Below are 27,311 nucleotides of genomic sequence, written 5' to 3'. Positions count from 1 at the left end.
GGGCCCCTAAACAACACACAGAGTCTTATGTTAGTTAAATGCAGCTGGCCAATGAGTAGGATTTCTCATTTGCTAGCTCTGTCCTAAGTATCAACCATAACCATAAATCTATATATTTTATAAAGACTTATCTTACCAAGGATGCTGGTGGCATGCGTCCTCTCTTGCAGGGATTACACGATGACTCCTCTCCTTACTACATTTCCCAGAATCCTCCTTCTCTCCTAGTCATACCTATCTTGCTTTCCTATTGGCCAACAGTGCTTTATGTATCAACCAATAAGACAAACATACACAGAAGGATGTTCCCCATCAAATCCCCACTGGTACTTAGATTTTAGCCTACTGAAGCCCACTTCAAACTTTAAAACGGTAATAAATTTGTGTTTATTTAGGCTACTAAGCTCATGGTGACTTGTTACAGCAGCAGTGGGAAACTAACACACAACTTGGACAGTTTTCAAATGAGAAGACTGCCTCATTATGCTTAGGAAAACTCGGGTGACTTGTGTATTTCAGGTGCTGAAATAAAGAAATGCAAAGAGAAAACATCAGTGAAGGAGAAATGCAAGAGGCCAGCCAGTCTGGGGGCCCCGGGGGCAGCTTTTCCCTGAGGAAACATCTGATGTACATGTAACTTTGTGAGTTGCATTGTTGTGTCTCTTTCTGGACCCAAAGTTTACTAAGCATTTAATTTACAAAGTTTGCTAAGCACTAATATAAATGGAATCCCCATTTAGCATTTTGTCCTAGTCTTACTTGTATGTGTACACACACACGGTGTGCATGCATGTGCTTGCATGTGTGCTCAGATACATTGCATGAGTGTGCATGGCTGTGGAGACGGGAGGTTGGTATTGGGTGTCCTCCCCACCTTATATATTGAAGTTAGGTCTCCCACTTAAATCCAGAGCTTTCTGATTCTGTTAAGCTAGGAGGCTGAATTGCTTTGGGACCCCCATCTCTGCCTCTTGAGATTAGGGACTGTCATGCCTACTAGTCTCATCAGGCGTTTATGTGGGTTTTGGGGAGCTGAACTCTGGTCTTCAGGCTTATGTGTCACACATTTTATCCAGAGATCCATCTTCCATGCCCACCTACAGCTCTACAGCACTGATGGTTAGAGGAATATTTTCCCACAGACTGGCTTCTGGCTTTGTTCATTCCCAGCCTTGTTTCCCCTCCATTTTCGGATCCTGTAGGCATCAGGCATCACAACACAGATATATGGAGAATATGGTTGATTAGTGGCTGCCTGGATGTCCAGGGAGTTGACTTAGTAGTCTGGTGGGAGGAGCATTCCAGGAAGCTTTCCTATTCTGGGAGAGTCTTAACTGTACACGCAAGTGATGGAAGCCACAACAGCATGTGCCGCTAAATCCAGAATAAATGCTTCTTTAAATCAACTGACGTTGCACAAATACATGACTAAGCAGACATATGGCTCAGGGCTTTGCTATGAGCCTTAAGTGCCTCATGCCAGCCGCAGGCCTGGAGCAAGGCACTGTTCACTGTGAGCTACTTTCAGACAGACTGCTGGGGGTGATTTCTTTACGGTGCGCAATCACTGTCACCCAAAACGCCCCCTCCCCCCAGCCTTTTACACCCTTCCTTCAGCGTGGCAGTCTGAGTTGAACACATGCTTAGTTTTGCAGTTGCCTCTCCTGGTCTTTCTCTTTGGTTATGGGGCTAATATCTACCTCAGAGAGATGTGGTTAATAATTGGATTCCAAGGGAGATAAGAGTGGAGGAATCCAGGGAATGAACACCGTAGCTTTTTGGATTAAGCAGCAGCAGAGGCAGTGGTGGAGGTGGTGGGCAGGTAACCCCGTCTCCCTCCCTCTACTTCCCCAGAGCTTGCCAACTGCTTTTGATGCTTAGGTTTGAATAAGGGTCAGAGTTTGGAGGGAGATTTGGGGTTTTGGAGAGACCAAGAACTCAGAAAATAAACCTCTGAGAAAGAAAAACAACAACAACAACAACAACAACAACAACAACAACAACAACAACAAAGCACCTCACCTGGTTTGTGGGAGGTTTCGTGAGTTGTGGGGCATGCAGGATCCCAGGTCTGTTCGGTTCTGTCCTGCAGATGGGGAGGCACGGGGGACCAAAGCCAAACGGGTGAAGCTTAGAGCTCCTGAAAACATTCACAGTAGGTGAAAGGCAGGCCCCCTAAGCTGGAGCTATGGATTTTTGACGTCGTTTAGGTAGGACTTACATTTTTAGTTTTTACTTATTTATTGAGATGAAGCTTACTCTGTTGCCTAGGCTGGTTTTGAACTGTCCCAGACTCCCTGTATTTTCAATAAACTCCCCCAGATCTCAGAGCTTGTGAGACTATATACCCATCTTTGGCCTCGTCAGACTCCCTCCTACTGTGAAATTTGTTTGTTTTAATGCTGCTGCTTCTCTGCAGCCTGAACTCTCATCAGGTTTGGTTTGGATCCTCCTGGAAACCCGTAGCAGTAACCATGGTAACCTAGGGTGGGTGGAAGGGTCTGTGAGGGAAAACCACGATCCTGGGCCTGGCTCTTGGGCTCCTGATAGTTGAGCCCTCGGGAGCTCATGGAAAGTAGGTCCTTTAAAGTTTCAGGCTGACTTAAACTGAGTCAAAGCAGAAATGGACGTCAGGGGCGTATCCAAGGGGCTCAACCTTCAAAAGCCTTGTTCCCACTCCACTGTAGGACGGGAAAAGCTTGAGAGAAGAGTTCCTGCTTCTAAACTACCTTGTGGCTGCCCCAGGAATTGGGAGGGGCAGTGTAGGGGGCGGGGCTAAGACGCTGACTGTGGGTTCTCGGTTGCTACGGTAACGCGTCAGCTCCCGCGGAGCCGGTGGCAGCGCCATCAGCTGAAGCGGTGGCAGAGATGGTGAGGCTCTGGGTAGCTATAGTTCCTGAGTCCTGAGGTGAAATGGGCTTTGAGGGGGAAAGCTGGGGTTGTCTCGGAGAGGCTGGGGAGGATAGGAAGTTCTAGGAGTGTGGACGGGACCATCCTGAAAACGGAGCAAATGAAGTCCAGAGGCAGATTCAAAAGACTTAGTAGTGATTGGCAACCTCGGGTAGGGCTGATTGGGGGATGTGCTGCACCTTTCGCCATCCCATTGCCCTGGCCCTCTTGGGTGGTGGGATGTGATGTGGAGAAAAGCTCCGGTAAGAAGGCCAGATGATGGGCTCGACGACACTGCTATGCGGCTAACCAGTAGGGTGATCATGGAAAAGGCACCTAATGTTCCAGAAGAGCCTCGGTTCTCACTTGTGTGGGAATGATTTAGGATCACTCGGTGGGCACGCCATAAAATTTGTGAATGGATGAGTGGATGGATGGATGGATGGATGGATGGATGGATGAGGAGGATCCCAGGTTTACAAAGTTCTAGGGAATGACTGGGATAAGTCGGACAGTCCCGAGATTCCTTGAGCTGGGGTGGACTGCCATGGTCATAGATTGAGGGATCAGCAAGACCTGGTAGGAGCCCTGAAAGCCTGGGCCTGAGCGTGTTGGTTCTGATGGGTTAAGGGAGGCTTCGGACAGATGTTGGAGCATACAGTCACTGGGACTTTCTTAGAATGTCTGGCAACCTGGGTGGCTAAAGAGGGTAATTGGGTTGTATTTGTGGACACACTTTAGGCTCAGAGGCTGCCTTGCTTTTTGTGGGGTTTAGTGGATTTCAAAAGAAGCTAATTATAAAATAAGTCTTCAAGTTCCCAACTTTAGGGGACCCTCTGGAATGTAGTGATGGGGGATCTCCTTTGGTTGTACATGTTATTTGATTGTCTCCCCTCAGCACAGCAGTGTGTGTGTGGGGGTGTGGGGGTGTGTGTTGACCTGGCATCACGCCTAGTATCTAAGGACAGGCAGCAGATGTCAGCTCATCTCTTCTGTTTTAAAAGTATCCATTTCCCAAGCATTCATGAATCAGTAAGTTGCAGTGGACTAGCTAGACTTGTGGACTGCATAGCCCCCAAGCTCAGAGATTGTCATCCGAAGACCACTCAGGACAAGGATCTGGCTAAGTGACTCAACCCATATAAAACCCTTTGGATAGGAATGGGTATATAGTCATGTTGGGAAGATAGTGGGTTTGAGTAATCCCTAGCAGGCCAGGTGTGTGTGCGCGCGCGTGTGTGTGTGTGTGTGTGTGTGTGTGTGTGTGTGTGTGTGTATGGTGTGCATATGTGTGTGTGCGTGTCTATAGTGCTACTCACAAGCTTTTTTGAGAGCATGGAGGAATGAGAAGAGAGGGAAATCATAGGCTATTAATCGCTTCAAAAGAAAATGATTAATAGCATTCTCCAGAGGGAGGGGTGGGTGCCTCAGTACCAACTCTGCTGTGATGTTAGGTGATCTGCCACAGATGAGCAATCTGGTCCACTTAAAGACAGAGGCCAACCAGCTGGATCGCTCAGAGTAAAAAGCCAGGGGCCCGATGTGGGGATCCCTCCTTTCTTAATAGCCAAGTCTATGGAAAGGAAGTACACTAGGCCAAGAAACTGAAGTCTGACTGTGTCAGCTTGTGTTGACTCTGTGTGTAAGAGGAACTAGACCTCAGAGTAGGAAGGGCATCTAAGAACGAACATGCCTTTGTCTTTGTTCAATTGACAGGTGTTGGACTTACATCAGGGAAACTCCACACCGACCTATTCCAGCCCCTGCTAGTATTGTCTTGTTGAATTTAAACCAAGTATCCTAGATCCTGCCATCTGTATAAATAAAATTAAGTTTGTTTTTAGGGGCTGCACTGTCTTGCCTTCAGAGACATGTACCAGCCCCATACAGTTACACTTTGTTTTCAACAAGAAAGAGTTTATTATTATTATACTATTATTATGTTTCTGGGCCATAAAATAGTTATCAATTCACTGCAGAAAGTTACTCAATATGAGGAACAGCTTCAGATGTTAATACTCACCTGAAATGCCAGGGGTAGAACCACAGATGTGTGCTGCTATGCTTGGTTTTTATGTGAGTCCAGAGATTCAAACTCAGGTCCTCACACTTTTGTGCAACAAGCATTTTGCAATTAAAGCCAGCCCTCGTTTCCAACATTTCTATAGGAGTACTTGTGTATTTCTTAGAATGTGTTTCTTGTCAATATCCTTTCCTGTTCCCATCACATCCTCCTCCCTCTTCTATTGAAAGAGTTTCCTTAAAAACTCTGTATATTATAGAGCTCTCCCTATTTCATCTCTGTCCATTTGACTTAACCTTTCTGCCTCAGCATCTCTGTTAGAGCAGCCTTGTTTAGAAGGGATTGCCATGCCCATGGGATGAGATGGGATTTAAAGAGAAGGGGGCAGCTGGGTCACCAAGGTAAGCATATTAATGCAGGGCTTGCATTTTGTCTGTTCCTTGATCAACCTTCATCTTCCCCATTGCCCCTGGCCTTCTCAGCTGTTGGTAGCTGGAGCAAGCAGCTTTTCCTTCCAACACTGTCTCCTTCCAAGCAGGGGCAGGCAGCTTCTGGCTAGCCACTGCTCAGCGTTGTGGGGATATTTATTTGGTAACGCAAGAAATGAAGCCAGCCCTTTACCTCCTAAGAAGACCACTTGGCTACTACCTCTGATCCAGAGGGATCCAACTTTCCATTTTTGCTTGGTTCTTCTTTCTTTTTTCTAGCGTGTTTACACAGTGACCTCCCTAGTTCTTCTTGTTACTCTTGGCAAAATTGGTTATTCTAGCCTTGGGGTAAGGCTTGTGGCTTCAAAGTCAGCGGTTCTCAAATGAGGTTTACTCAGATACCCAACAAGAGAGCTCATAGCTTCCCCCCCCCCCCAGCCTGCTCAGTGGCTATTTTTCTGTGGTCATTTGCTTTCCTTCCTCTGTTCTGACTTCTAGGCTCAGGCAGTGGATTATTTCCTGCAGTGGCTTCCTCCAACCTGGGTTCCAAGGACAAAGGAAAGAGAAGACAGTCTCTGCCTTGAGGGACCTATAGTCTGGTGCACAATGCCACACACAAGGAACCCTTGAAAAGAAACAGGAAAACAGATGCGAAAACAATAATGATACTTTCCATCTGTACTCCAAAGCCCTGTCGTATATGTTATTATCCACAGTGCAGACCGCATACGTGATCTGGAAAACGTGGAATGGTGGAGTGACTTGGAGTCAGACATGCATTTCCCAGAGACACGCATCTCCGTTTGGGCTAGACTCCTTGTGAGGTCACTTTGTTTAATTTCTTTCCTTGCTTTGTGTCATATGTAAGTTGGGTTCCTACTATGTGCCAGGCCCTGCACTTTCTCCCTTAATACACAGAGAACTCAAACTCCGCCCTTCATTGTCCTTCAAGCCCCCCCATCCTATCTACTGAAGTTTCTGTTCATTTCCTCTTATGCTATTTTCAACGGACAGGGGAGCAGTTGCTCACCCCCGCCATATGACAACCCATCAGAGACTGCCATTAGGCATCATCGGTGCTGCCATATTTACTCTTTTATAAGCCCAGGCTTGTTTGCTCGGTTGTCTTGGGGCTGGCTGAAGACGTAAGGGGGGCTGGCTCCCTCTGCAAGCCTCTGCTGCCTGTGCCAGGCAGCGAGGGGAAGGCACACCCAACAGTTCTCATTGTTTGGTAGAGAGGAATTATTGCCCAGTTTGGTGTGAAAACCCGGCACAGGTGCTACGGGGTCTGGGAGGAGGTCTTGTTGGTAATGGCAAATCATGGAGAGCTTGTAAAACACTGGCCAATGTTTAGCGACCTGGAATGCAAGGTCCACGCCTGTTACGATCCCCCCCACCCCACCCCAATGCTGTGGCTGCTGGTTCCCAGACTTGGAGAGACCCAGTGTGTCTAGACCATTTCCCCAAGATATCTCTGCTTATTGAGCTTGGTCGAGGCGGGTGTGGGCTCCTCCAAAGTAATGTATGAATCAGCTTTAGATTAAGGCTACTGTTATCCAAAAGTCCTAGCAGAAACGGCTTCCTGGATGTAGACATCTACTCTCCCGGCCAAGCTGAAGTAGAACTGACCGCTGGGATTGGAGGTTGTGACTAGCTGGGTTCTCGGCTGTAAGCAGCAGAACCAGAACTCTTATTTAAATAGGATGGAACACCCTGAGAGGGTTTAGGAAAGCCCGCTGATTTTGCACCAGCAGGGAAGCAAGGTTTGGAAAATAGGAACAAAGGGTGCCTTTTCAGCTGTAACCAAGGCCAAAATCCAAAGCATGGCTGGCTTTGCATGCTGGTGGTATCCTTATCAGTGTTGCCCCAGATGCTGAGTGTGACTGCTCTTGCCGCCCGCGTCAGACAGGCTTTCCTTGTTCTGTGTCTTGCATCACCGGCTCTCTAGGGCTCTTTAGTCACCATCGTGTCGGGGGCGTCTGGTTGGCTCAGCTTAGATCCCCTGCTTGACTAGGAAGGCAAATACATGTTGTTTTCAGCTTTTGTTGTTGGGAATGAGTCTTGTCTCTCACAGTTGTTAGAGGAGGAATTTGCCAAACCTGGGAATGGTATAGTGTGTGTTACACTTTGGTTCTTGTCTGATTGTAGCGGGTGATTATTGTTCATCCACTACCTAAAGTTTGTCAGCCATCGCATGCTGAGCTGTGGCCTGAATGAGTCTCTACATCTTTTATTTCCTTTTGTGGTACGCCCTTAGCGAAGGGGGCCCTAGAGGTGAGCTGAGAAGGCCGGCCATAAGAGGACAGGCTCAGCTGCCTCCTCAAGGCCGTCCTTGTGGGGAAACACACCGGGGCAGACAACGGGGTGCAGCGTTACTCCTTTCCTCTTGTCATCTTTTTCTCCAACCTTTCATTTGTACCTTGGGACTGACTTGGCTTTATCAGCTCGCAAGACTACAGAAACTCTCTTTTGTAGGGCTAGTGGGCCTTATCAAGAGATCCCCCCTACCCCAAGGGGATGTTGTGCCCCTACATTTCAGGGCCTATGCAGACACTCTCTGCAAGAGGCACGCCCAACACGGCCACCTTTCTAGTTCTCCACATAAACCAGAGAGATGTTCGCTGCCTGTGGTCTCAATGTCGCTGGATGCTGATGTCCAATACTTTCCGTCTCTTCCTGCAGCCACAAAGCACAGGGGATGCCTCAAGCTCCGTTTCCACTGCTTCCAATAGGTCACGGAATAGGACTCGCTATCGGACCAAAGCCATGAACTCTGAGGTAGATGAGAGCCTTTTTGGAGGTGTCAAGGTAACTAACCATCAGCAGACCCCTCCCCCCCTTCCCCACTCCTAGACCAACGTTGCTTAGGATGAAGCTTGTACTAGCCACCTTGCTGAGATTTCATACCAAAGGAAATGGGGAAGTTGAGGGGCCCTAGCTGTACAGTCCCGAACATCCAGTGTGTTCCAAGACAGAGGTACCTGGTTCCTCACCCCTGAAAATTCCCATTGCTTCACAGCGTCAGAGTACAAAGCAACACAAACAGTCACCCCCTTTCAACTTCAGGTGCTCAACTAAAACAATTGCTTAGCTTGGGGAGACAAGCAAGACAGACCCAGACTAGGACAATGACAATTCCTGGAATGAAGAAAAGAAGAGGAGTTGTTTGGGACAATTTTTGTGTCTGTGGTGGCAGATGAGAAATGGGAAAAAAAGAGTGAGACTCGGATTGCCGAGCAAGAAAGGATTGAGAGGAAGAGCAGAGAGGAGAAAGAAGTGGCTCGTTGGAAGCATAGGTGGGCTGGGGAATAGAGAGCTGGTGTCTCTGTTCCTTCTCTTCACTGGTCTCCATGTGCGTGGATGATGGCTTTCTAGAGGGTCCCTCGGAAGATGTCCCCATCTGCAGTGTTTTCCCCACCGGTAGAGACAAGCATCAAAAGGATGCGATTTCATAATTACACTTAGAGTCTCTTTTTTGAGGAGAAGGGTCCTCATGGAAATTTCTAGTCAAAACGAGGGTGGGAAATGGCCAAGTGCTACAAGAATTCGTCGGCCCAAGTTCTGTGGCCTTATGGGTAGATGAGAGTCCAGGAAGTTGGCGGTAGGGGGCAGAAGTGGCCCGTGGCACGACTGAGTCGTGCCCTTCCGGAAGCAGAGATGAACAGCAGGTGGCAGCAGCGCTCGCTCAGGGGACAGTGCAAAGTGAATTAGTCAAAGCCACCTCCCCCTCGCCCACCTCCTGCCCCTCAGATACCGGGCAGGTGTCAGTTACTGCATTTCCAGCACCTATATTTTACCGTGTTTACAAAATGGGTGGGTGCATTTTCTTTTTCTTAATTTTCTCTTTTTTTGGTTGCATTTTCTTGATAACCCTTTTCACTGTTAGGAAAAAAAAAAAAAAAAAAAAAAAAAGCTCACACACCTGATCTGTGTTCATTTTGCAGAATCCTCGGTGACCTTCTTAACCACATTTGTTTTTGCTGAGTGTCTTGATGTGTAACCTAGGCTGGCTTCAAACTAGTTTTCCTCCTGCCTCTGCCTCCCAGTTGCTCGGATCAAAGGTGTGCGCCACAATGCTTGGCCCAAACACTTAAGATTTAAAGGCTACTTAGCTATGTCTAACTCCCTCCATATGGCTTGCTCTCTCTCTCTCTCTCTCTCTCTCTCTCTCTCTCTCTCTCTCTCTCTCTCTCTCTCTCTCGGACTATTAATCATTAGAAAAGATTGCAAATGACTAAAACTAAGGGATAGATTAATCTGTAACATGTATTGTTTCAAACTCACAGTGTGGTCCAAGAATTTCACAAGACCAGAAATGTTCACAGAGAGATAACCTGCACACGAACATTTTAATTTCATTCCTAATGGTTTTAACATAGGGATAGATATACATTGTCACCCCCCTCTCCTCCCCATCCCTTGGCACAGTCTCTGGCATCCTCAGGAGGAATGCCTGCCCAAGAGTAAGAGGCACTACAATGCCCGAGCCCCAGGGACGCTACCCCTGCAGTTAGAATGGGTCAGCGGGAAGTGGAATGACCAGCTTCTCAGTCTTCCTATCTGATCTCATAGCCTACGCCCCAGGGCAGGAGTGACAGCCCTATCGTGCTTCTCCGAGATAAACATGCTGTCCGGAAAACTCTCACTGATCTGGGCTTGGACCACAAGCCAGAGAAAATCCAGCTCATCACCCGAGACATGGTCCGAGAACTCATGTGAGTCCCCACGGCACAGTCCTGGGTTCCTGGCTCAGCCAGCACTGCCTTTGTACAGGGCGATGGGGAAACCGGGCAGGTGTATCGAGGCAGCCCAATTCCAGCTGCCTTCCTGTTCACCCCTCTCCTCTTCTCTTCCTCTTGTGTCTTTTTGTTTTGTTTGCCTGTATAGATTGTTTTTAAAAACTCTTTTCTGGTTAATACACACAGAAGTGGGTTTCATTGGGACATTTTCTTGTATCTATATACTTTGTTCTTATTTGTCTTTTCCCCAGTGCCTTCCCTGTCTTCCCTCTCCCCTTCTCCATGGTCCCCTTCTTCCTCCAAACAGTCCCTGTCTGCGATCATGACACATATAGACACATATATTCCAATATGATCTATAGTTCCCTTCTCCTATTTAAATCTCTTCCTCCCTCTTACAGTTCTCTATTTCTGTGATCACACACACACACACACACACACACACACACACACACACACACACACCCCTAAATTCTACCTGTGAAAGAAAAGAACCAATATATGTCCCCATTTTTGTTTCAGAGTTCTCTCTTCTCCATCTTGGCCTTTCTCTTTTCCCTTTCATAGGCACCATTACACTGCCCTTCCCTCCAAAGTTTCTCTCTCCTCCCTTTCTTAGGATGAGCTTTGGGCTCTGAAAGTCATCAGTAGAGGGGCAATGCTTCTAAGCCCTCAGTAGTGTACTTGGTGAAGGGAAGTGAACCCAATGAGTCACTTCCTTTTGGCTACATCAGGAATCCAAAGCAAGGGGAAACTGACCAGATGCCTAATTAGCACGCTGGCTCCTTCCCAGACTGTATGGCTACCAGAGGAAATTCACAGGGCCTCTCCAGGCTCCCCTGAGGTGACCTCAGTTTTGCTTCCTGACTGGAGCAGTACCACTGGACTCCTGCTACTGCTGCATGCTCAGCTCCGCCAAGTGCCAGGGAGACAGGGCCGTGTTTTGGTGGTTTAGCACTTGTGTTTAGTGTCTCCTGCTCTCTACCCATTCCTACCACTCTGGCTCCACTGCTGAATGGTGAATGATGTAAGTTCCCAGAATTTGAAGCCCTTGACTCATGGCTCAAGCTGAAGAGACACAGCTGGATCCCAGTGCAGGAGCTGGACTTGAGCACAGCCTTTGTTTAGTTGAGGCTGGCCACCTGACAGCCCGACGTTGCAGGCAGTGGCCCGAGGGGTGCTACTTTTTGGAGTGGCCTCTCTGCAGGCACACTGGTGGTGTTTCAGATCCCCTGTCTTAGAGCCAGGTTGGTCTTGGTCACTTCATTCCCTCAGTTGTTTGGGGCCATACCACTCGGTGCAGCACAAGACCTTGACTAATATGCAAATCTATTTCCTGGTCAACCCCCACCTGTTTTATTAGATGAGATTTCACTTGCTGCCATAGATCATCTGCGTCTTGTTGCCATGCACCTGTTAAATTGCCTCGCCCAGAAACAGCTTTATTCCCGCCTCTCAACTACTCCCTCCCCCATCCTTAATGTATGTTATTTGTTTCTAATCATTATAATTAGCTATAGGTTTGTTGAATGCGTTGGGTAGCTAGCTAAAAGGAGAGTTCAAGAGACATGTCTCCAGCAGCTGTCGATCAAAGTTTTTAATTAATATTTAGGGTTCAAAGCTTCTATCTAGACTGGATGGGCAGGGATATTTAGATTTCCCACCAGGATCCATTTCAACCTTGCCCAGAATTCCCTTATACTTTTTTATGCATCGGGATTAATCTCTTTTTGAAGTTCAATTCAACAGCTTTATTTTGAGTGCTAAGTACCAAGCACCGGGTCAGAGATTAAGGCCACTGATGTAGTTAAGATAGAGCCTCATCTCAAAGAAGCTTGAAACAGGCCTTGCACGACTGGTCCTGATGTGGACAGTAAAACGGAGTCAGACTGTGGTGGGACTCAGAGGAAAATGCCTGGGGGCAGGGTGAGCATGCATACACACAAGGACAGTTACACAGAGAATGTAGCATTCTAGAGACAGATCATAGAGAGAAAGATGTAAAATGTCTTTTTTTTTTTTTAATCTGCAGCATCACTTGCTTCTCCCCTGAAACCCTTCGCTTCAATGGTCCATGAAGTTGCAGATTCTTTTGCCTCAGCGTAGTATGGGGTGGAGAAGAGAGTGAGGGAGCTTGGAGCCTGCTCTCCTCCCTAACGATGGTCATTCCTGTGTCAGTGTTCCCACAGAGGACCCCTCTGGGGAATCCCTGATCATCAGCCCTGAAGAGTTTGAGCGAATCAAATGGGCATCCCATGTCCTCACCAAAGAAGAGTTGGTGGCCAGAGAGCAGGCCTTCAAGAAGGAGAAGGAAGCCATCTTGGTAACTCAGCTTCATAGCTTTGTCCTTGGTGGATGGGTGACAGGATAGAAGAGTGGAGTGGGGAAGCCAACTTCTCACGGCACAGGGGATGTTAAAATGAGGTGTGCATGCTCATTTAGACGGGAAATGTCAGGCAATGAAGACTGGGAGGAGATTCTTGAGAGATGGGTGGGATATGTGGGCCACAGGGAGAAAGACAGCAACGCCGGGCTGTGAAACCTCTCTGCTCTGATACAGTGATGGACTGAGGAGAACTCTCCTCAGGTTACCTGTGGCAGACAAGTTCCCAGGGAGTAACTCCCACCAATCCAGGCTGGTGTCCCTTAGGAAGCAGTGACAATCCGCAAGAAGATCATGAAGCAGAAGGAAATGGCCTGGAGCAACAACAAGAAGCTGAGTGACCTGGAGGAGGAGGCGAAAGAGAGGGCCCAGAATCTCTTCTCTCCCTGAGCCTTTGGGCTGACACTCTGAGTTATCCATGGGGCTGTGTGACGAGGAGGAGGAGGAGGAGGAGGAGGAGGAGGAGGAGGAGGAGGAGGAGGAGGAGACTTGCCCTGCTTGATGGATGACTAGAGCAAGCAAGTCACTTGCTCTCCCTGAGCCTCACTCAAGAGTCCATGTGTGAAACAGTGATGGCAACACTGTTTAGCAGAATTACTGACAATATTAAGTAAGCCAAGATACGGGGTAGCTTTTGTGAACTGTCATTGATAAGGACCTCACTTTTATTTTTATCCTGTTAGTTCAAGTCTGGCCCCGGATGGTGATGGAGACAATAGGATTCTTTTTGAAGTGGGCAGAGTACTTCTTTTAGCAGGGAGCATAAAGGTCAGGGGCTCATTTGTAATTCTATTCTGTTCTGTAATTCCATTGAGTGTGGCTCCCTTATTGACCAAATGAAAAAACGTTGACTCCCCAGCCCCTTCATCTCTGAATTCCATCTCATAGGTAAATCTTTTCCACTTGTACCTGCTTTTATTTACCCAACGCTCTTAGTTTTTGGTTCTTAATGATGGCACACGGTTTCTCATTTCTTTTACATCACCTGGGATCTCCTTGATTAAAAAAATCTAGTGGTTTCATTTCTGCTTGGACATCTTGGCTCCTCTAAGCATAACATGGTGTTCACTGGTCCCTGCGAAGGAACTGCTAAAGCCTTATGGAGATTTTTGTGTGTGTCTACGTAGGTGAATGTCGTGGTTTTCATCATATTTTGGAAGGCTGACCCATTACCTCTCCAGCTCCACAATACTGAGTGATTCTGTCTCTCCTTGAATAAACTTTAGTGCCCAATAAGAGCCCAGTAAATATTTGAACTATACTGTGTTAAGGAGTGAGTGAAAAATAAAAGGAACCTTTTCTAAGAACTCGTGATGGACACTGCACACCTCCAGCACATTCTGCTCCCATTTCTTCCCCCTTAAATGCCCACACACTCATAACTCCTCCTTCCTTAATCTTACCACCCTGCCCCCCAAAGCCTAGTACCACAATCTTCTCCCCACTCCCTAGATTATCCTGAATGCCAAGTGCCATGCAATCCGCGATGCCCAAATCCTGGAGAAGCAGCAGATACGAAAGGAACTGGAGGCAGAGGAGAAGCGTTTGGATGAGATGATGGAAGTAGACCGGTTGAAATCCCTTGAAAGGCACCATGATCGGGAAAGGAAGAGGAAGGAGGAAATGGCGAGGTAGGTGAAGACGTGGGTCTGGCGTTTTTCAGCTCTCTTTCCGTGTATCTTCAAGTCCAGGTAGCCTAGCGAAGAGGGAAGAGCTGAGACTTGGTTGTGAGGCTCCAATGTCTCTCATCCCCTATGGAACGACACAGGGACTCACACAATCTGTAAAGCTTATTTCCAAGATTGTAGTAGGTGCTTCTCTGTGTGCTCCAACGTTACGTCCATTCTCAGTGTTTCCTGTTGTCCGGTCTACACTCCTCTTCACATCTACAATGTCTTTATAAGCAGGTCCAGAGAAGGAACACTCTACCTCATTAGGCAGCTCTAGTGCCCTGACCCAATCTTTACACCGATTGAGCTCAAGCCCACTTTCCAGGCAACTCTTTCTGCCCCTCCTTCCTTTATGGGCCACAAGAAGCATCACAAGGGTATCTGAATATGAGTTTAACATTTCTTCTGGATTCATCTCTCTGCTTTGTCTTCTCCCATCCCTAGAGCCTTTACTCATGTCACAGTCTCTAGGTGCCTCCAAGTTTACTGACATACTTGCAGCACCCTGGGGGTGTACAGCAGGGAGCACTGATTGTAGAGTCGGTAGCCCTGTATTGACTGTTGAAAAGAGGACTTTGCTGAGTGGAGCTCAGGGTTCAGCCCTGTGTATCAGCAGCCGAGAGTCTTCAGTGTGAGTATGTACACAAAAAGACAGTGGGCAGAGTAGGCATGAGAGTCAGGTTGGGAGACAACAGAGGAGAAACACTGAAAGAATTAGAGATCCTGGACTTTGAAAATCTACAAAGTTCTGTGAAGCTGGGGGAGGAAGCCGTCTTCCCACATCGTTAGACAACTTGGTGGAAAAAAAGCTAGGTTCCAGAAGCTTGTTAAATACTAGAAGGGAGAGGTGGTTAAGATGTAAGGTAACTTCTGTGCAGACAGATTAAAAAAAAAAAAAGAGGAATTTAATACAGGGATACCCTGAAAGTAGAACACAGCAAACTGAGGGCTTATCACCCAGGCACTCGAGGGAAGGACATTAGCCTAGGTGCAGGAAGCATAAGCACGCCAAAGGTTCACCTGTCACATGTTGCTTGTGAAACCTCTCAGTTTGGGGCCTATTTGGGTAGAAGTGAGGGTAGAAACTTGCCTCTTGATTTCAGAGCCACTCTGGTCCTGTTTTCTCTCAGGGGAAAGCGGCACATCTTGAATCAGATAAAAAAGAACGAAGAGGAGCGATCGCTGATTTCCGAGCACCGCGAGCAGGAGAAGGAGCAGATGCTGGCGTATATGGAGCGGCTCCAGGAGGAGGATTTGCAGGTAACAGGCTACCAGGCCATGCTGAGTTTCACCTGTACCAGCAGCAAAGCCCTCCAGGATTTTGGGGCTTAGGGTATGGAGTGATTTTCTTCTGACAAGGCACACGTTCTTTGCACAACACCATCAACTTCTTAATTGCCGTCTGAAGCATTTGTTTGGCCATGGCATCATGCTGGGGATAAGCTGTGATTTGGATAAATATTGTCCTTGCCTCCCAGGGACTTAGGGTCTGAGACTGGCATTTCAATGTGAACAGACACATAAAGGAAATATATGGTTGCATGCCCTTTGCCCAAGTAAACAGAGGGATGTTTTACAGTCTTTTCCCCAGTTACTGAGGGAAATTATACACTCCATAGATGAACAGTAGCACTTTAGTTTCCCACTCCCTGCTGTTGTCTCTTTCAGAGTACACAATATCCCATTGTCATTAATTGTGTTGTGAAGCTAAACCTTTTATCCCTGTTAGCTTCGATAAAATTAGTAGGAACATTTTATGAGAAAAAAAAAACAGAAACAAAAAACAAAATAAAACACCGGATGACATACCTGTGTGAACTTTATAAAGTTTAAGGCACTCTTTTATTTGCCTTATCTGGTCTTCTTCAATACATGAAGCAAAGACAGACTGTACATGTGTCTACAGGTACGAATGCCTTTGCGTGTGACAGACACACGCGTGTGTGCACACATGCGTGTGGGGATCCCCAGACTGATGTCTGGAATCATCTTCTATCCATTTTCTGCCTTATCCACTGAGGCAGCTCTCAGTCAAGCCTAGTCTTGCTACCCGGTTTGCTTTGGGGATCTTTTTCTGTCTTCTCAGGCGATAATTACAAGTGGACCACCACACTCACTCAGCATTTACAAGATTTCTGGGGATCTAACCTCCAGTCTTCATGGTCCTCATGCTTGTGTGGCAAGCACGTTAGCCACCGAGCCATGTCACTAGTCCTGTAGCAAGCGTTTGAGAACACACACACACACATTAAAACTTGATTAGCCCTTGGACAATTCTATACAATGTGCTTTGATCATAGTCACCCCTTTGCCCACCCATTTTTTTTTTATTATTTTGAAAACTTTACATACAGACAAAAATTGAAGGAATTGTAACCATATCCAGAAGCACTTCACTTTGGTTTAGTGGTTAACCATTTACCTTAATATTTGATTAAACTACTTTTGGCTCTAGATATCTTGACACTTTGCTATTAAGTACTTTACCCTGAACCTCTGAAGAAAAGGCACACAGCCTCCATCAAAAACTCCTCCAAAGATCCCATAATATCATCTACTATTAACTTATATTCAGTTTTAATTGATACAGAAATGTATTTTCAGCTATTTTTTCTTTTTCCAAAGCAGTTTCTAAATAAGGCTTGCATGCTGCGGATGGTTAAACATTTGATCTAGACACATTCCCTCATTTGTTTCTTTAATATCTTTTTAGTTTTAACTGACACCTAGTAATTGTGCATATTTGTGGTCTACAGTGTGACAGTTCTATATGTAGGGGGTGTAATGGTCAGATCAGGGTGATCCAAATACCCACCACCTCAGATAACCAGTGTGTGTGTGTGTGTGTGTGTGTGTGTGTGTGTTGGGAACACTCAGAATCTTTTATAGTAGTATTTTCAAATGTACAATTGAAATTATTGTTGACTATTATTATCCTGCTGTGCTACAGAACACCAGAAATTATTCCTCTTATCTAACAGCATTCCTGTACCAGATTCCTTTTTTCACGATGCTATTTAACTATTAGGACACATGGTCTTTTACTTTTTGTCCCTCCCTCCACCACCCCATGTGCATGGATGATTGAGTTGTCATCAACTAGTACATTGGGTGTTGGTGAGTGACTGGGGACCATTAAGGGTTCCATCAGCAGGTTCTCAGAGTACCTACAGTATAAGGACTAGTGTGAAGAGTTCGCTGCAGATCCCTGGGTGGGGGTGGGGGGCAGAAGAGGGGGCTTGTAGCCTTGTGAATGGCTTGCAAAGGAGACCAAGAAGATAGATACACCCAGCTAGGATACTGGCTCAGGGGAGAAGTGTGGGAAAGAGACAAGAAAGAGAGGTGTGGGAAAAATATGCAGGGAATGACGTGGGAAACAAAAGACCAAGCAACTCAGTTAGATCATGGGGAGCTGGGGATCGGTGGGCTCGCTGGGAAGTTCCAGCAGTCAGTGAGTCAATGCCATTACACTAATGTGTCACTGTCCTTTGGATGTCCTTCCAAAAGACACTCCCAAGGCTCCAGGAAGTATTATTAGGCAAGTTTAGGGTAGAACCCTGCACCTCACCAGCCATAGTGTTGCTTGTCAGCACTTCGGGGAGCAGGACAGCTCTTCCCACCGTGTTGTTAGCAAGATGGAGAAGAGTCAAGGGAGTTTTTCTGGGTTGCTTTGAAGGGCTTCAATGACAAGAAACAGGGAAAGTCCCTTTGGTTCCGTGGAAGTCAAACAAGCCAACAAAAACAACAAAGCGAAGAGTAAACTCACAGGCAGCGAAGCAAATAAATACATGATTATGTAAATGTTCTCCATCAGCTGTGACAGCTTACTTAGCGATGAGGGTCAGTGTGAAGAATGTGGGGGCTACCAATGAGAATCCTGGAACCGGTGAGCAAAAACTGGAAAGGAAGGCGTGGAGACGAGGAGGGGGGGGTTGTGTGGGAGCTGGAGGGGTGGAAGGGAAAAGTGGTGTGGGGAAAGAAACGAGGAGAGACTACAAGAGTCAGGAGAGAGTGAGGGAAGCCTGCAACCGCAGAGCCGCTGTAGGGACCTGGCCAGGAAGCCTCCTGGAGCAGGGAAGCCTTAAATTGGGTAGCAGCGGAATTGGCAGAGAGCAGCCCTGGGGGAGGCTGACGGCAGCAAGGCCCTGGCTGAGAGGATCAAGGCTGAAGCTGGGGCTGCAGAGAAGGTTCGAGGCTTTGGGGAGGTTCAGCTTTTGAAGAAATGGAGCTGGAAGCAGTGTAGGAAGCGGGGTGGGTGGGTGGGAAGACATCTGAGGCAGAGCTTGAGATCCATTGGAGGTGATGGCAGCCAGCTGCATGAGATTCCAGCGTCTCTGCATGTGACTGCAGAATACACTGGGTGTGGTGGCTCACGCCTTTAATCCCAGCACTCCTGGGGCAAAGGCAGGTGATCTCTGTGAGCTCGAGGACAGCCTGGACTATGGGAGCTCTAGGCCAGATAGGGTTACAGTAGTGTGACCCAGTCTTTAAAAAAAAAAAAAAAAAAAAAACCTGGTTTAAAAGTACCTGAGTTTGGGGGCTTGAGGTGGGGAAAAATAGAAGCTTTCTCTTTAGAAAAGATCTTGATGCTCCAATTGGCACTCTGCTTTCTGTGGTTCGGTGTCTAAGCCCCCCACCCCCCCACCCCATCACATACTATTTGCTTTGGTCTTTGTTTAGCCATAGTTTATTGGGCATTTGTTGTCCTCCTCACATTGAGCTACACACTGTTGGGGGAGGGAGGGGAATGACACAAGGTCCCCTGTCTCTAGCAGGCACAGAATGAAAGGGAGATTCGGTCACCTCCCAAAGGTAGGGCACCAGCCTCAAGTGTAGAAAACTCAGAAGCAGAGAGAACCAAAAGCTGAAACAGTTGTCCAGTAAGATTTCCAGAGAGGGCAGAAATGTTAATTCAGGCAGAGTCTACTGGCTGTGTGACCTTGGGGAAGCCACTTAACCACTGGACCTCAGTTTTTCATCCTTGCAAGCCTCACCTTTCAGGACCTGGTAAACAGCTTCTGCTTCTGCCCAGTGAGTGGAAACAAATCAATTTGAGCTACATTTGTTGTTTGTTTGTCTGTTTTTGAGACAAGGTCTCTCTCTGTAGTCCTGGCTGTCTTGGAATTCGATCTGTAGACCAGGCTGGCCTTGAACTCATGGAGATCCTCCTACCTCTGCCTCCCCAAGTGCTGGGATTAAAACCGTCAGCCACCACTGCCCAACTAAAATTTATTTTTTTAATCATCACTGCTGAATGATCACTGCTTGAATTTGCATTCCTATAGGAGAAGGAAAGTGAAAGCCAGGGGGTGGTAGCTCATGAGGTTACAGGGGTAGACTTTAGCATGGCAAGAGGGAGAGAATTTTAAGACCTCTGTTTCCAGAAATCGTCGAGAGATAACAGTGGCAGGGACCATCACCAAGTTGAGGTGGATGAAGATTGCAAAGAGGCTATTTGATAGCAAAGTTGCTTATTGATCAACCTTGAAAGACAGCTTTAATCTGGGCTGGTGATGGCAGCCTCCTGCCTCTGTCTCTCTCTATATCAACATGCCAGCAGCTTTTTTGTCTTGCCTTCTTCTACTCTGAGGGTCTCTTCCTTTTGCCGGCAGGGTCTGGAGCGGCAGCATCAGGAAAAGCTGAAGATGCAAGCTGAAATTAAGCGTATCAACGATGAAAACCAGAAACAGAAAGCAGAGCGGATGGCACAGGAGAAACTGGCAGACCAGATGGTGATGGAATTCACCAAGAAGAAGATGGTAGGTTCTTGTTGTCTGATGCTGGGGCCTATGCCCAGGAGTGACATGTCCATAACAGACCTGAGCAATAATGGGACTCTAGCAGAAGACAGCCATGTCTTCGTTCTAAAATACATAGGCCTGGCTTCTTTTTCTCTTTATCATGGCCAGATAACTTGCTCAATAAGAATGTGTGGATCGCTTCAGAGACACACACCCCGCACAACCAGTATACCATTATTTTCATGAAAGCCTTCATTTAAAAGTCGGGGTCAGGGTCACATGCAGTTAAAGAAAACTAAAGCGACTGGTGAAAGTGAAGTTCTTGTGAATTCCTCAAGGTACATTTTTTTTTCTTTTTGGTAAAGGCTCTTATATAAGACATTTGGTATTGGATATTAAAAACAGTTGCCTCCCAGGAAGCAATATCTTCAGACAGCTATGGATGGATAGAGCTCCCCAATGTGTGGACTCACTCATTCTGGGACAAAATTGAATGATGGAATGATTGGGGTACGTGAGGAGTGCAGGACTTAGAAAAATAGACTTTTTAAGTGTAGTTCAGAGTGAATGTGGATTTATGTAAAAATAGGAAGACGTACTCAAAGCGACAGAAAGATGACTTCTTTGCGTGCGGATCCAGTCTCTTCTGCAAATTTGCAGTCCTGTAATGACAACAGACACATCCTACTTCTCTATGCTGTGTTTTCAGAAGGTGTGATCACCCTCCTGGCACTGCCCCTAAAGGCAGAGAGGACTAGAGGCAGAGGGTGGTTGTGGAAGCATCTAGAATTCTCGCCCCTGCCATCCAGGGCACAATGAGGCAGAGGAATCAGTCAGACCCAGTGGAGCACGACTCCCAGGCAGGCAGTTCACTGGGCTTCTTGGCAGGACGGGCAGGTAGTGTAATGAGGGACAAGGGACCATCTTCATGGTGCTACCCAACAGGTGCTGGTGGTCATGTGAGTATTTTAGAAGCAGTGGTGTAGAAATTTGGGGAATGTTCACTCCTGTTCTTTCACAGAGGTGGTAAAAGGAACACATTTTGATGGTTCGCTCTCGAGGAATCTGTTAAGCACTGTGGGATTGCCAAAAACTTGGTTGCGGTTAGGGGAGGTGGTGGTGGGGTGACAGGGCACAGAAATGGGGGTGTGGAGGTGGGACACGATCTATAGGGTTGACTAATGAGACAACCTCCACCTACTGCGCTTTACAAGGCCAGCAGGGAACCACAGTTGTTACTTGGCTCCGGTGGCCTTACACCTTGAAATTATCTTCAGTGTGATGGAAGGAGTACAGCTCAGGATTCCTGTGCTCAGATCAATTTCGGCACCCACAGCATCTGTCTCTTGAGAGGCTGCCTGGGACCTCTAAGACAATGCCTGGGAAAGACTCCTACCAACGCTAGCTAGCGGTCCTTATGTTTGCCCATTGTTAAGGTCCCACTCCCCATCTTAGATAAGAGTGAAGGAGCGGTGGGGGGAGACGCTGGAAGGGATGTTCACTGTGGAGACTGTGTTTCTCTGTGCAAAGCTGCAGTCCTGTGGATTATCATGAGGCCTTTTTCTTCCCGGCAGGCCCGAGAAGCAGAGTTTGAGGCTGAGCAGGAAAAAGTCCGGAGGGAGAAAGATAAGGAGATTGCCCGCCTGAGGGCCATGCAGGAGAAGGCCCAAGATTACCGGGCAGAGCAGGTATCCACTTCCTCTTCCTCTTGGCTTTCCTTTGTCCCTCCCACTCCTGTAGCCGTTCCTTGACAGCCTGTAAAGTGGCCTCCAAATCTAACCGCAGACAAATGTCACTTAATGATGGGATGCACCCTGAAAAATCCACCTGCGAAGGAAGGGTGGGCCTGTCCCCATTGTCCTCGGTGGCAGCGGGAGAGCAGAAGTGTGCACTCAGGTTCTGGAGAAAGTTTTTGACTGCCACACAAAGAAGAATTTTCAACCTTAACTGACTAATGAAATATGTCACCAGAGGAAAATTCGGCATCCCTGTCATTAGCAGTTTTTAAAATTAGAAGCAATTCTAGGAGTGCCTGGAGGTGCTTGAGGAACAGGGAAAGACTAAAGATGAGAGAGGCAGGACAAGGTGACCCCTCAGAAAATATTCTGACCCCAAAGATCTATGCCAGGATTCCATTTCTTCTTTTGGCAGCAATTTGCTGCCAGAGGAATCCAGGGAGCTTCTTGAACAAACTGAAGTCTGTAAGTCAGCGGCTCTGCCTCCTTTTTTTGGTACCTTCATTCTTCATCCACCTCTCCCCTGTCCCACGGTCTGCTTTCTCAGGACGCCTTGCGGGACAAGCGCAACCAGGAGGTTGCAGATCGTGAATGGCGCCAGAAAGAAAAGGAAAAGGTACAGAAGAAGATGGAGATAGAGGAAAAGCTACGCAAAACCCGGCTGGAGCAGGTGGCTTTCAAGGAACACATGTTGGCCGTTCAGGTGCAACGGGACCGAGATGAGTTCGAGAGGATCCTTCGGTAGGAGGGGTCCAGAGAACCCTGGCTTCCTTTCCCTGGGTTGATAAAGTTGTGGAAGGAGAACTGTGTGCTCAGGGGGAGTAGTATGTGTGTGTTGGATGGAGAGGAGCTTTCTGCCGTGTTAGCGGGCAAGTGTACCTCCATCTTGATCACGTTGCTGCAATCACTCTGACTAGATGGATGGCTGAAATATTTCAAAGCCATTCGAGCCAGAAATTTTATGATTAGAGAACTGGAAAATAGCATCTGGAAGCGTTTAAGGAACTAAGGGTTATTTATCCTGCATCAGTAAAGATGTAAATAAAGGTATACATGTGGTCTTTTCTGCCTCCCCTAGATCCCACATCCCTGGGGAAAGTAGGGAAACTGCAGTAGGAGAAACCCAGGGGAGACAGAGGGTAAACTCCAATCTAAGGGTTGTGCCACTGGAGCCGAACTCTGAGGGGGAGTCTTTGCCATTGATTTGACCCAGAGTTGTTAAGCAACATGTGTTCAAGACTCTGTCTGGGTATCAAGCCCTGCTCTTGCCTGCTCCATAGGAAAGCTTTCAGAGATCCCTAGCTGGGTGGACATCATCTACAGTCACCTCCCTGTGCTTGGCAGCTCTTATCGTTATCCTTTGTTGTTTGGGTTCAATGATGATTCTAGCGTGTACACAGAAGCCCGGGACTTAAACTGCTCAGCCTTCTCATCCTCCCTCAGAGCAATGGGCTTCCTTCTCTGTTGTTTTCTCCCAGTCACATCTGTGCCACCAGACCAAATCCGACTGGGAACAACTCCCTTTTTTTTTGCTTTGTTTCAACCTCTGTAAAATAAGATTTGACAAATAAGACAACAACAAGGAGACAAACCAAATAAAATTCCAGTTTGGGGAACGTGCAATCATAGAAATTATGCACAGACACAGCAAGGCAGGTTAGCACTCAGTGGTCATCTTCAGGGCTGGGCTTTGGGTCCTTCCTCTTGGAACTGTCTCAGTCAGGAGCAAGGCAGGCCAGGCTTCCTGCACCCCTAGTGGAGGCGGAGCAGATCCGTAGAACCTCTCTCCCGCCAGAACCAGATTCCTGGAGTTGCAGAGGATCTTGCCCCTGCTTGTTCCCACTGGCTGTGATGCCTTTTGTCTCCCCCGATTTTCCTGCCCCTGGGGTTGTGCTGTGGTCACTGGACATCTGGTAACGGAGACAGCCTCCTAAATCCCCCACAGAACCTGCCCTTGGGCTCCAGATTGCCTTCCAGATGTCTCCCCCCCCTCCCTGCCTCCATGCCCTTGGACAGCTGTGTGCCTTTGGCAGGCACTAATAAATATTAATGGGATGAATTCCAAGTCCTACGTTTGCCACTGACCCACTTGACTCTGCTTTGCTCTGTTTGCCTGAAGCATATTCACTAGCCAGCTATTAAATAAAGCTGGCCCAGCCCTTTGGAGAAGTCCAACTTCCCCTGCTGCCCTAGCTTAGCATCTAGACCTAGTGTCTCCAAACCATGTGACTCCCATGATGGATGTCTTCACTCCCAGAGTGTCTCTGCCACAGCCAGCAATTCGTATTTTCTCAGTTCAAAAGCATGACCTCCAGTACAGCCTACATAGGGACTTCCTGCTTCTGGGTAGAAGGTCTTGAGCTTTTAGTCTGGTGACTGAGCAGAGAGAGCTAAGTCAGCACTTCCGAAAAATATGGACATTCAGATTTTCACCGTAACAGGTTGTGGCTTAAACACTCTGGGGCAAGCAGCTTTTGAAAAGCTCGTAGGTGATTCTAACACACAGTTGGTATCCACGACTATTGTCTTCACCTTGTGCTATGACCAGTGTATTAGTTACCTTTTTTAGTGTCATGACAAAATATCCAGTGAAAGCAATTTAAGGACAGGTTTATTTTGGCTCCTGGTTTGAGGGGGATACAATCCATCATAGCACGGGAAGCCATGCAGCCAGGTCGCATAGCATCCATAGTCAAGGAGCAGACAGAAAGACAGGTGTGGTGATGTAAGGCTATGCAGTAAAACCCTGTTTTGGAAACCAAACCAAACCAAACCAAAACAACACAAATAAGGGGGCAGGCAGACAGAGAAGAACCATGCTGCTCAGCTCCCTTTCTCCACTAAAATTTCTTAGTCTATGACCCCAGTCCACAGGATGGTGCTGCCCAAATTCAGAGTGCAACTCCCCCCCCCGCCCCCCCAATTAAACCGCCCTGGAAATCCCCTCACAGAAATGTCCAGGGGAGTAGTCTATGATCTAGTGGAGTTGACAATAAAGGTTAACTAAGTCCTTCGTCATGTGGATTGTCAACTGCCCACCATCCTAACAGCTTTCTAGTGGCGCATACAGCTCTCCCCTTTCCACAGTTACTCCTTCTCTGAGACGAGCGAGAAACATTAGGAAACTAATCCACACACAGGGGAGTGATGACAAGCAGGGGTTGTACACTCCTGCCACAGTTGTGTGGGCTGTGGGACATTTGGTGTCTAACTGCAGAGGGGCATAGAGGCCAGCAGTCCCTTCCAGTATACTGGGAAAGGTTCCGTAGAGGTGTGGGATGTGGGGGAGACATTTGCATGGCTGGAGGCGCTGTCAGGACCTGAGTATGTTCCCCGAGTGGGGTGGATTTTGTAAGACAGTGAGGAGATGAATAAGCGACAGTGGACGGTGGTGGTGGGAGGGGAAACGATCTCTGTTTTGGGACAGGTGAGACTGTGGAGAAAGCAGGTGAGACATTGCAGCCTAAGATAGTTTTGCAGTTTGGTTTTGAATGTATTGAGAAGGAATCTGATACTAGGTTAGATGACCTCTAACCAAATTTCTTCGAGATATATTTCATTTGAGGGTCTCTGCATGCCATTAGAGATGTCCTCCCCGATATTAGTTAGGGTCTTGTTGTATTCTTGTAGAAGAATATTCTTATATAGAAGACATTCATAGGTGGAATGTGAAGACATTGATCAGTAAGGGAACAGAGATGTCAGACTGTGAGTTCTTGCCTTCTCCCAGCAAAAGAAGTAGAGCTAACATTACAGATGCTGTTTCCTTACTCTTGTTTGGTTCTGTTGATGTCATTGTCATCAGAGAGGAAGAGGAAGAGAACTTCGATCCAGCTGGAGAGGAGTTTCATGCATCATTAGCAGGGAGAGTATGGAGAACTATCAGTGGGTGAAACCCTGGTTGTGGGACCCAGCTATAGAATTTAGAGTCCAGTTAGATGGTGCGGATTCTTGTTTAAAAAAAAAAAAAAATACTAAAGGGCCAAAGAGATGTCTCAGCAGATGAGAGCACTGGTTGTTCTTCCAGAAGATTCAGGATCGATTCCCATCACCCACATGGCAACTCATAGTCGTCTGTAACTCCAGTCCCAGGGGATCCGATGCCCTCCTTTGGTTTCTGAGGGCATTAGGCATGGATGTGGTGCCCAAACACACATACACACAAAACACCCATACACATAAAATACAATGAAAAACATCCTAGAAATTATTAAGCATTTCAACACTATGATAGATAACGATGGGTCTGTTTCTGGCAGGCCAGAGGAGAGCACATGGTAGGCCCTTTATAGTCTGGATCCTGAGGCCTGGAGGTTGGCCGACTGTGGACTTCGAAACATGGCCACTTAAGGGTCACCCAGGAGCTCAGCCAATTGCATTCCTTTTGTCCCTTCCCAGGGCTCAGAGAGAGCAGATTGAGAAGGAGAAGTTGGAGCAGGAGAAAAAGGCCGCAGGGTCCCTACAGCATGCCAACGAGCTCCGGCGGCAGGTGCGTGAGAACCAGCAGAAGCACGTGCAGAACCGGCTCAGTACCTTCGAAGAGGGCCGGCGCCTCAAGGAGGAAGCCCAGAAGCGCCGCGAACGCATTAATGACATCAAGAAGCAAAAGCTGGAAGAGCTGAGGTGCACCGGGTTCCTTTCTTTCTCTAATCGCTTGGCAGACTGGAAAAGCCATGACTGCGGAAGGAGGAGCTTAGTGGGAGGCTTTCCGGCCTGAGGCTTGTCGTCTGAAGGGGCTCTAGCAGAAGGTTCTGGGACTGGGTCTTGTTGGCCAACGGGTCGCTCCTTAGCAGTATGTTAGGACCTTGACTGGAATATCTACTTGGTGGGTAGATGGTAGGAACAGGCTAGGGTACAGGGCCCCAGGTTGTGGAGGCTCAGAGCACGATTTCTCCCGTCACACGTTTGGTCAGCACCTTACTTATACATGACCCATGTTTCTCCCTGCAGAGCAACCGGCCTTCCTGAGAAATACTGCATCGAGGCTGAGCGCAAAGCCAACATCCTGCCGACCACTTCTGTGAAATGAAGGGGAGATGTTATGGGCTTTGGGAGGGCACAGATTCCGCCCAGACCCTGGGGCATCCACAGTTGCTGCTAACCTCATTTCATAGTAACAGATTAAAGCTATTCTATTTTCTGAGGAACCACTCAGGTTTACTGCGGTGGGGATGGGCATTCCAGTAGGCACGGAAGTTGGATCAAAATAAACTACAGGGGACCCGAGTGTGTGCTGACCTGCCACTCAGAGTCTGGAACCACATGGTGCTCTAGTGGGGGGTTCTTCTGGTCCTGTACCCAGTTCATAGGAATTTGGGGGCACTGAGGCAGAGTGAAAGATCGGCTTTTGTTGAGCATTGGTGAAAGGTTTGCATGAGGCAGAGCTGGAGAGGGAGGAGCATGAATAGCTGAGATTGGCTTATCCTGGGCTCCTAATTGTGACTCAGATCACATGCATGGAGGGGGCGGTGTGTGCGCCCTGGACTCTCTGTTCTGGACTCAGTCCTCTCCTGCTTAGACCCTTTTAACTAAGGCAGTACTGCAGCACAGACATTTGCCCCATTCCCATGGAGGCACACCCAGGACCCAGCTCCTCATCCAGATACAGCTGACCCTCACTCTTGGCCCTGTTATTGTCAGTTCACCTAATTCCACGAGTGGGCCTCCTGAAAGCCAGTTCAGTTTTTAACTTGTCCTACCTT

General features: G+C 47.7%; 1 protein-coding gene across 1 annotated transcript; it reads left to right on the top strand.

Moving 5' to 3' along the window:
• Positions 1–632: 632 nt before the first annotated feature.
• On the top strand, positions 633–26,835 carry Cfap45 (cilia and flagella associated protein 45; the record flags this gene model as incomplete). Its single annotated transcript, XM_035445313.1, has 12 exons — positions 633–641; positions 8,023–8,148; positions 9,913–10,055; positions 12,258–12,402; positions 12,730–12,846; positions 13,915–14,093; positions 15,263–15,392; positions 19,745–19,891; positions 21,448–21,561; positions 22,157–22,350; positions 26,008–26,232; positions 26,560–26,835. Coding segments are annotated over 12 exons (1,608 nt in total), but the record flags the coding sequence as incomplete, so codon positions are not given.
• Positions 26,836–27,311: the final 476 nt, after the last annotated feature.

Source organism: Cricetulus griseus, chromosome 5 (assembly GCF_003668045.3).
Source record: "Cricetulus griseus strain 17A/GY chromosome 5, alternate assembly CriGri-PICRH-1.0, whole genome shotgun sequence".
Taxonomy (NCBI): Eukaryota; Metazoa; Chordata; class Mammalia; order Rodentia; family Cricetidae; genus Cricetulus; species Cricetulus griseus.
Note: the sequence above shows the minus strand (reverse complement) of the source record. Positions and strands in the feature narration are given on the sequence as shown.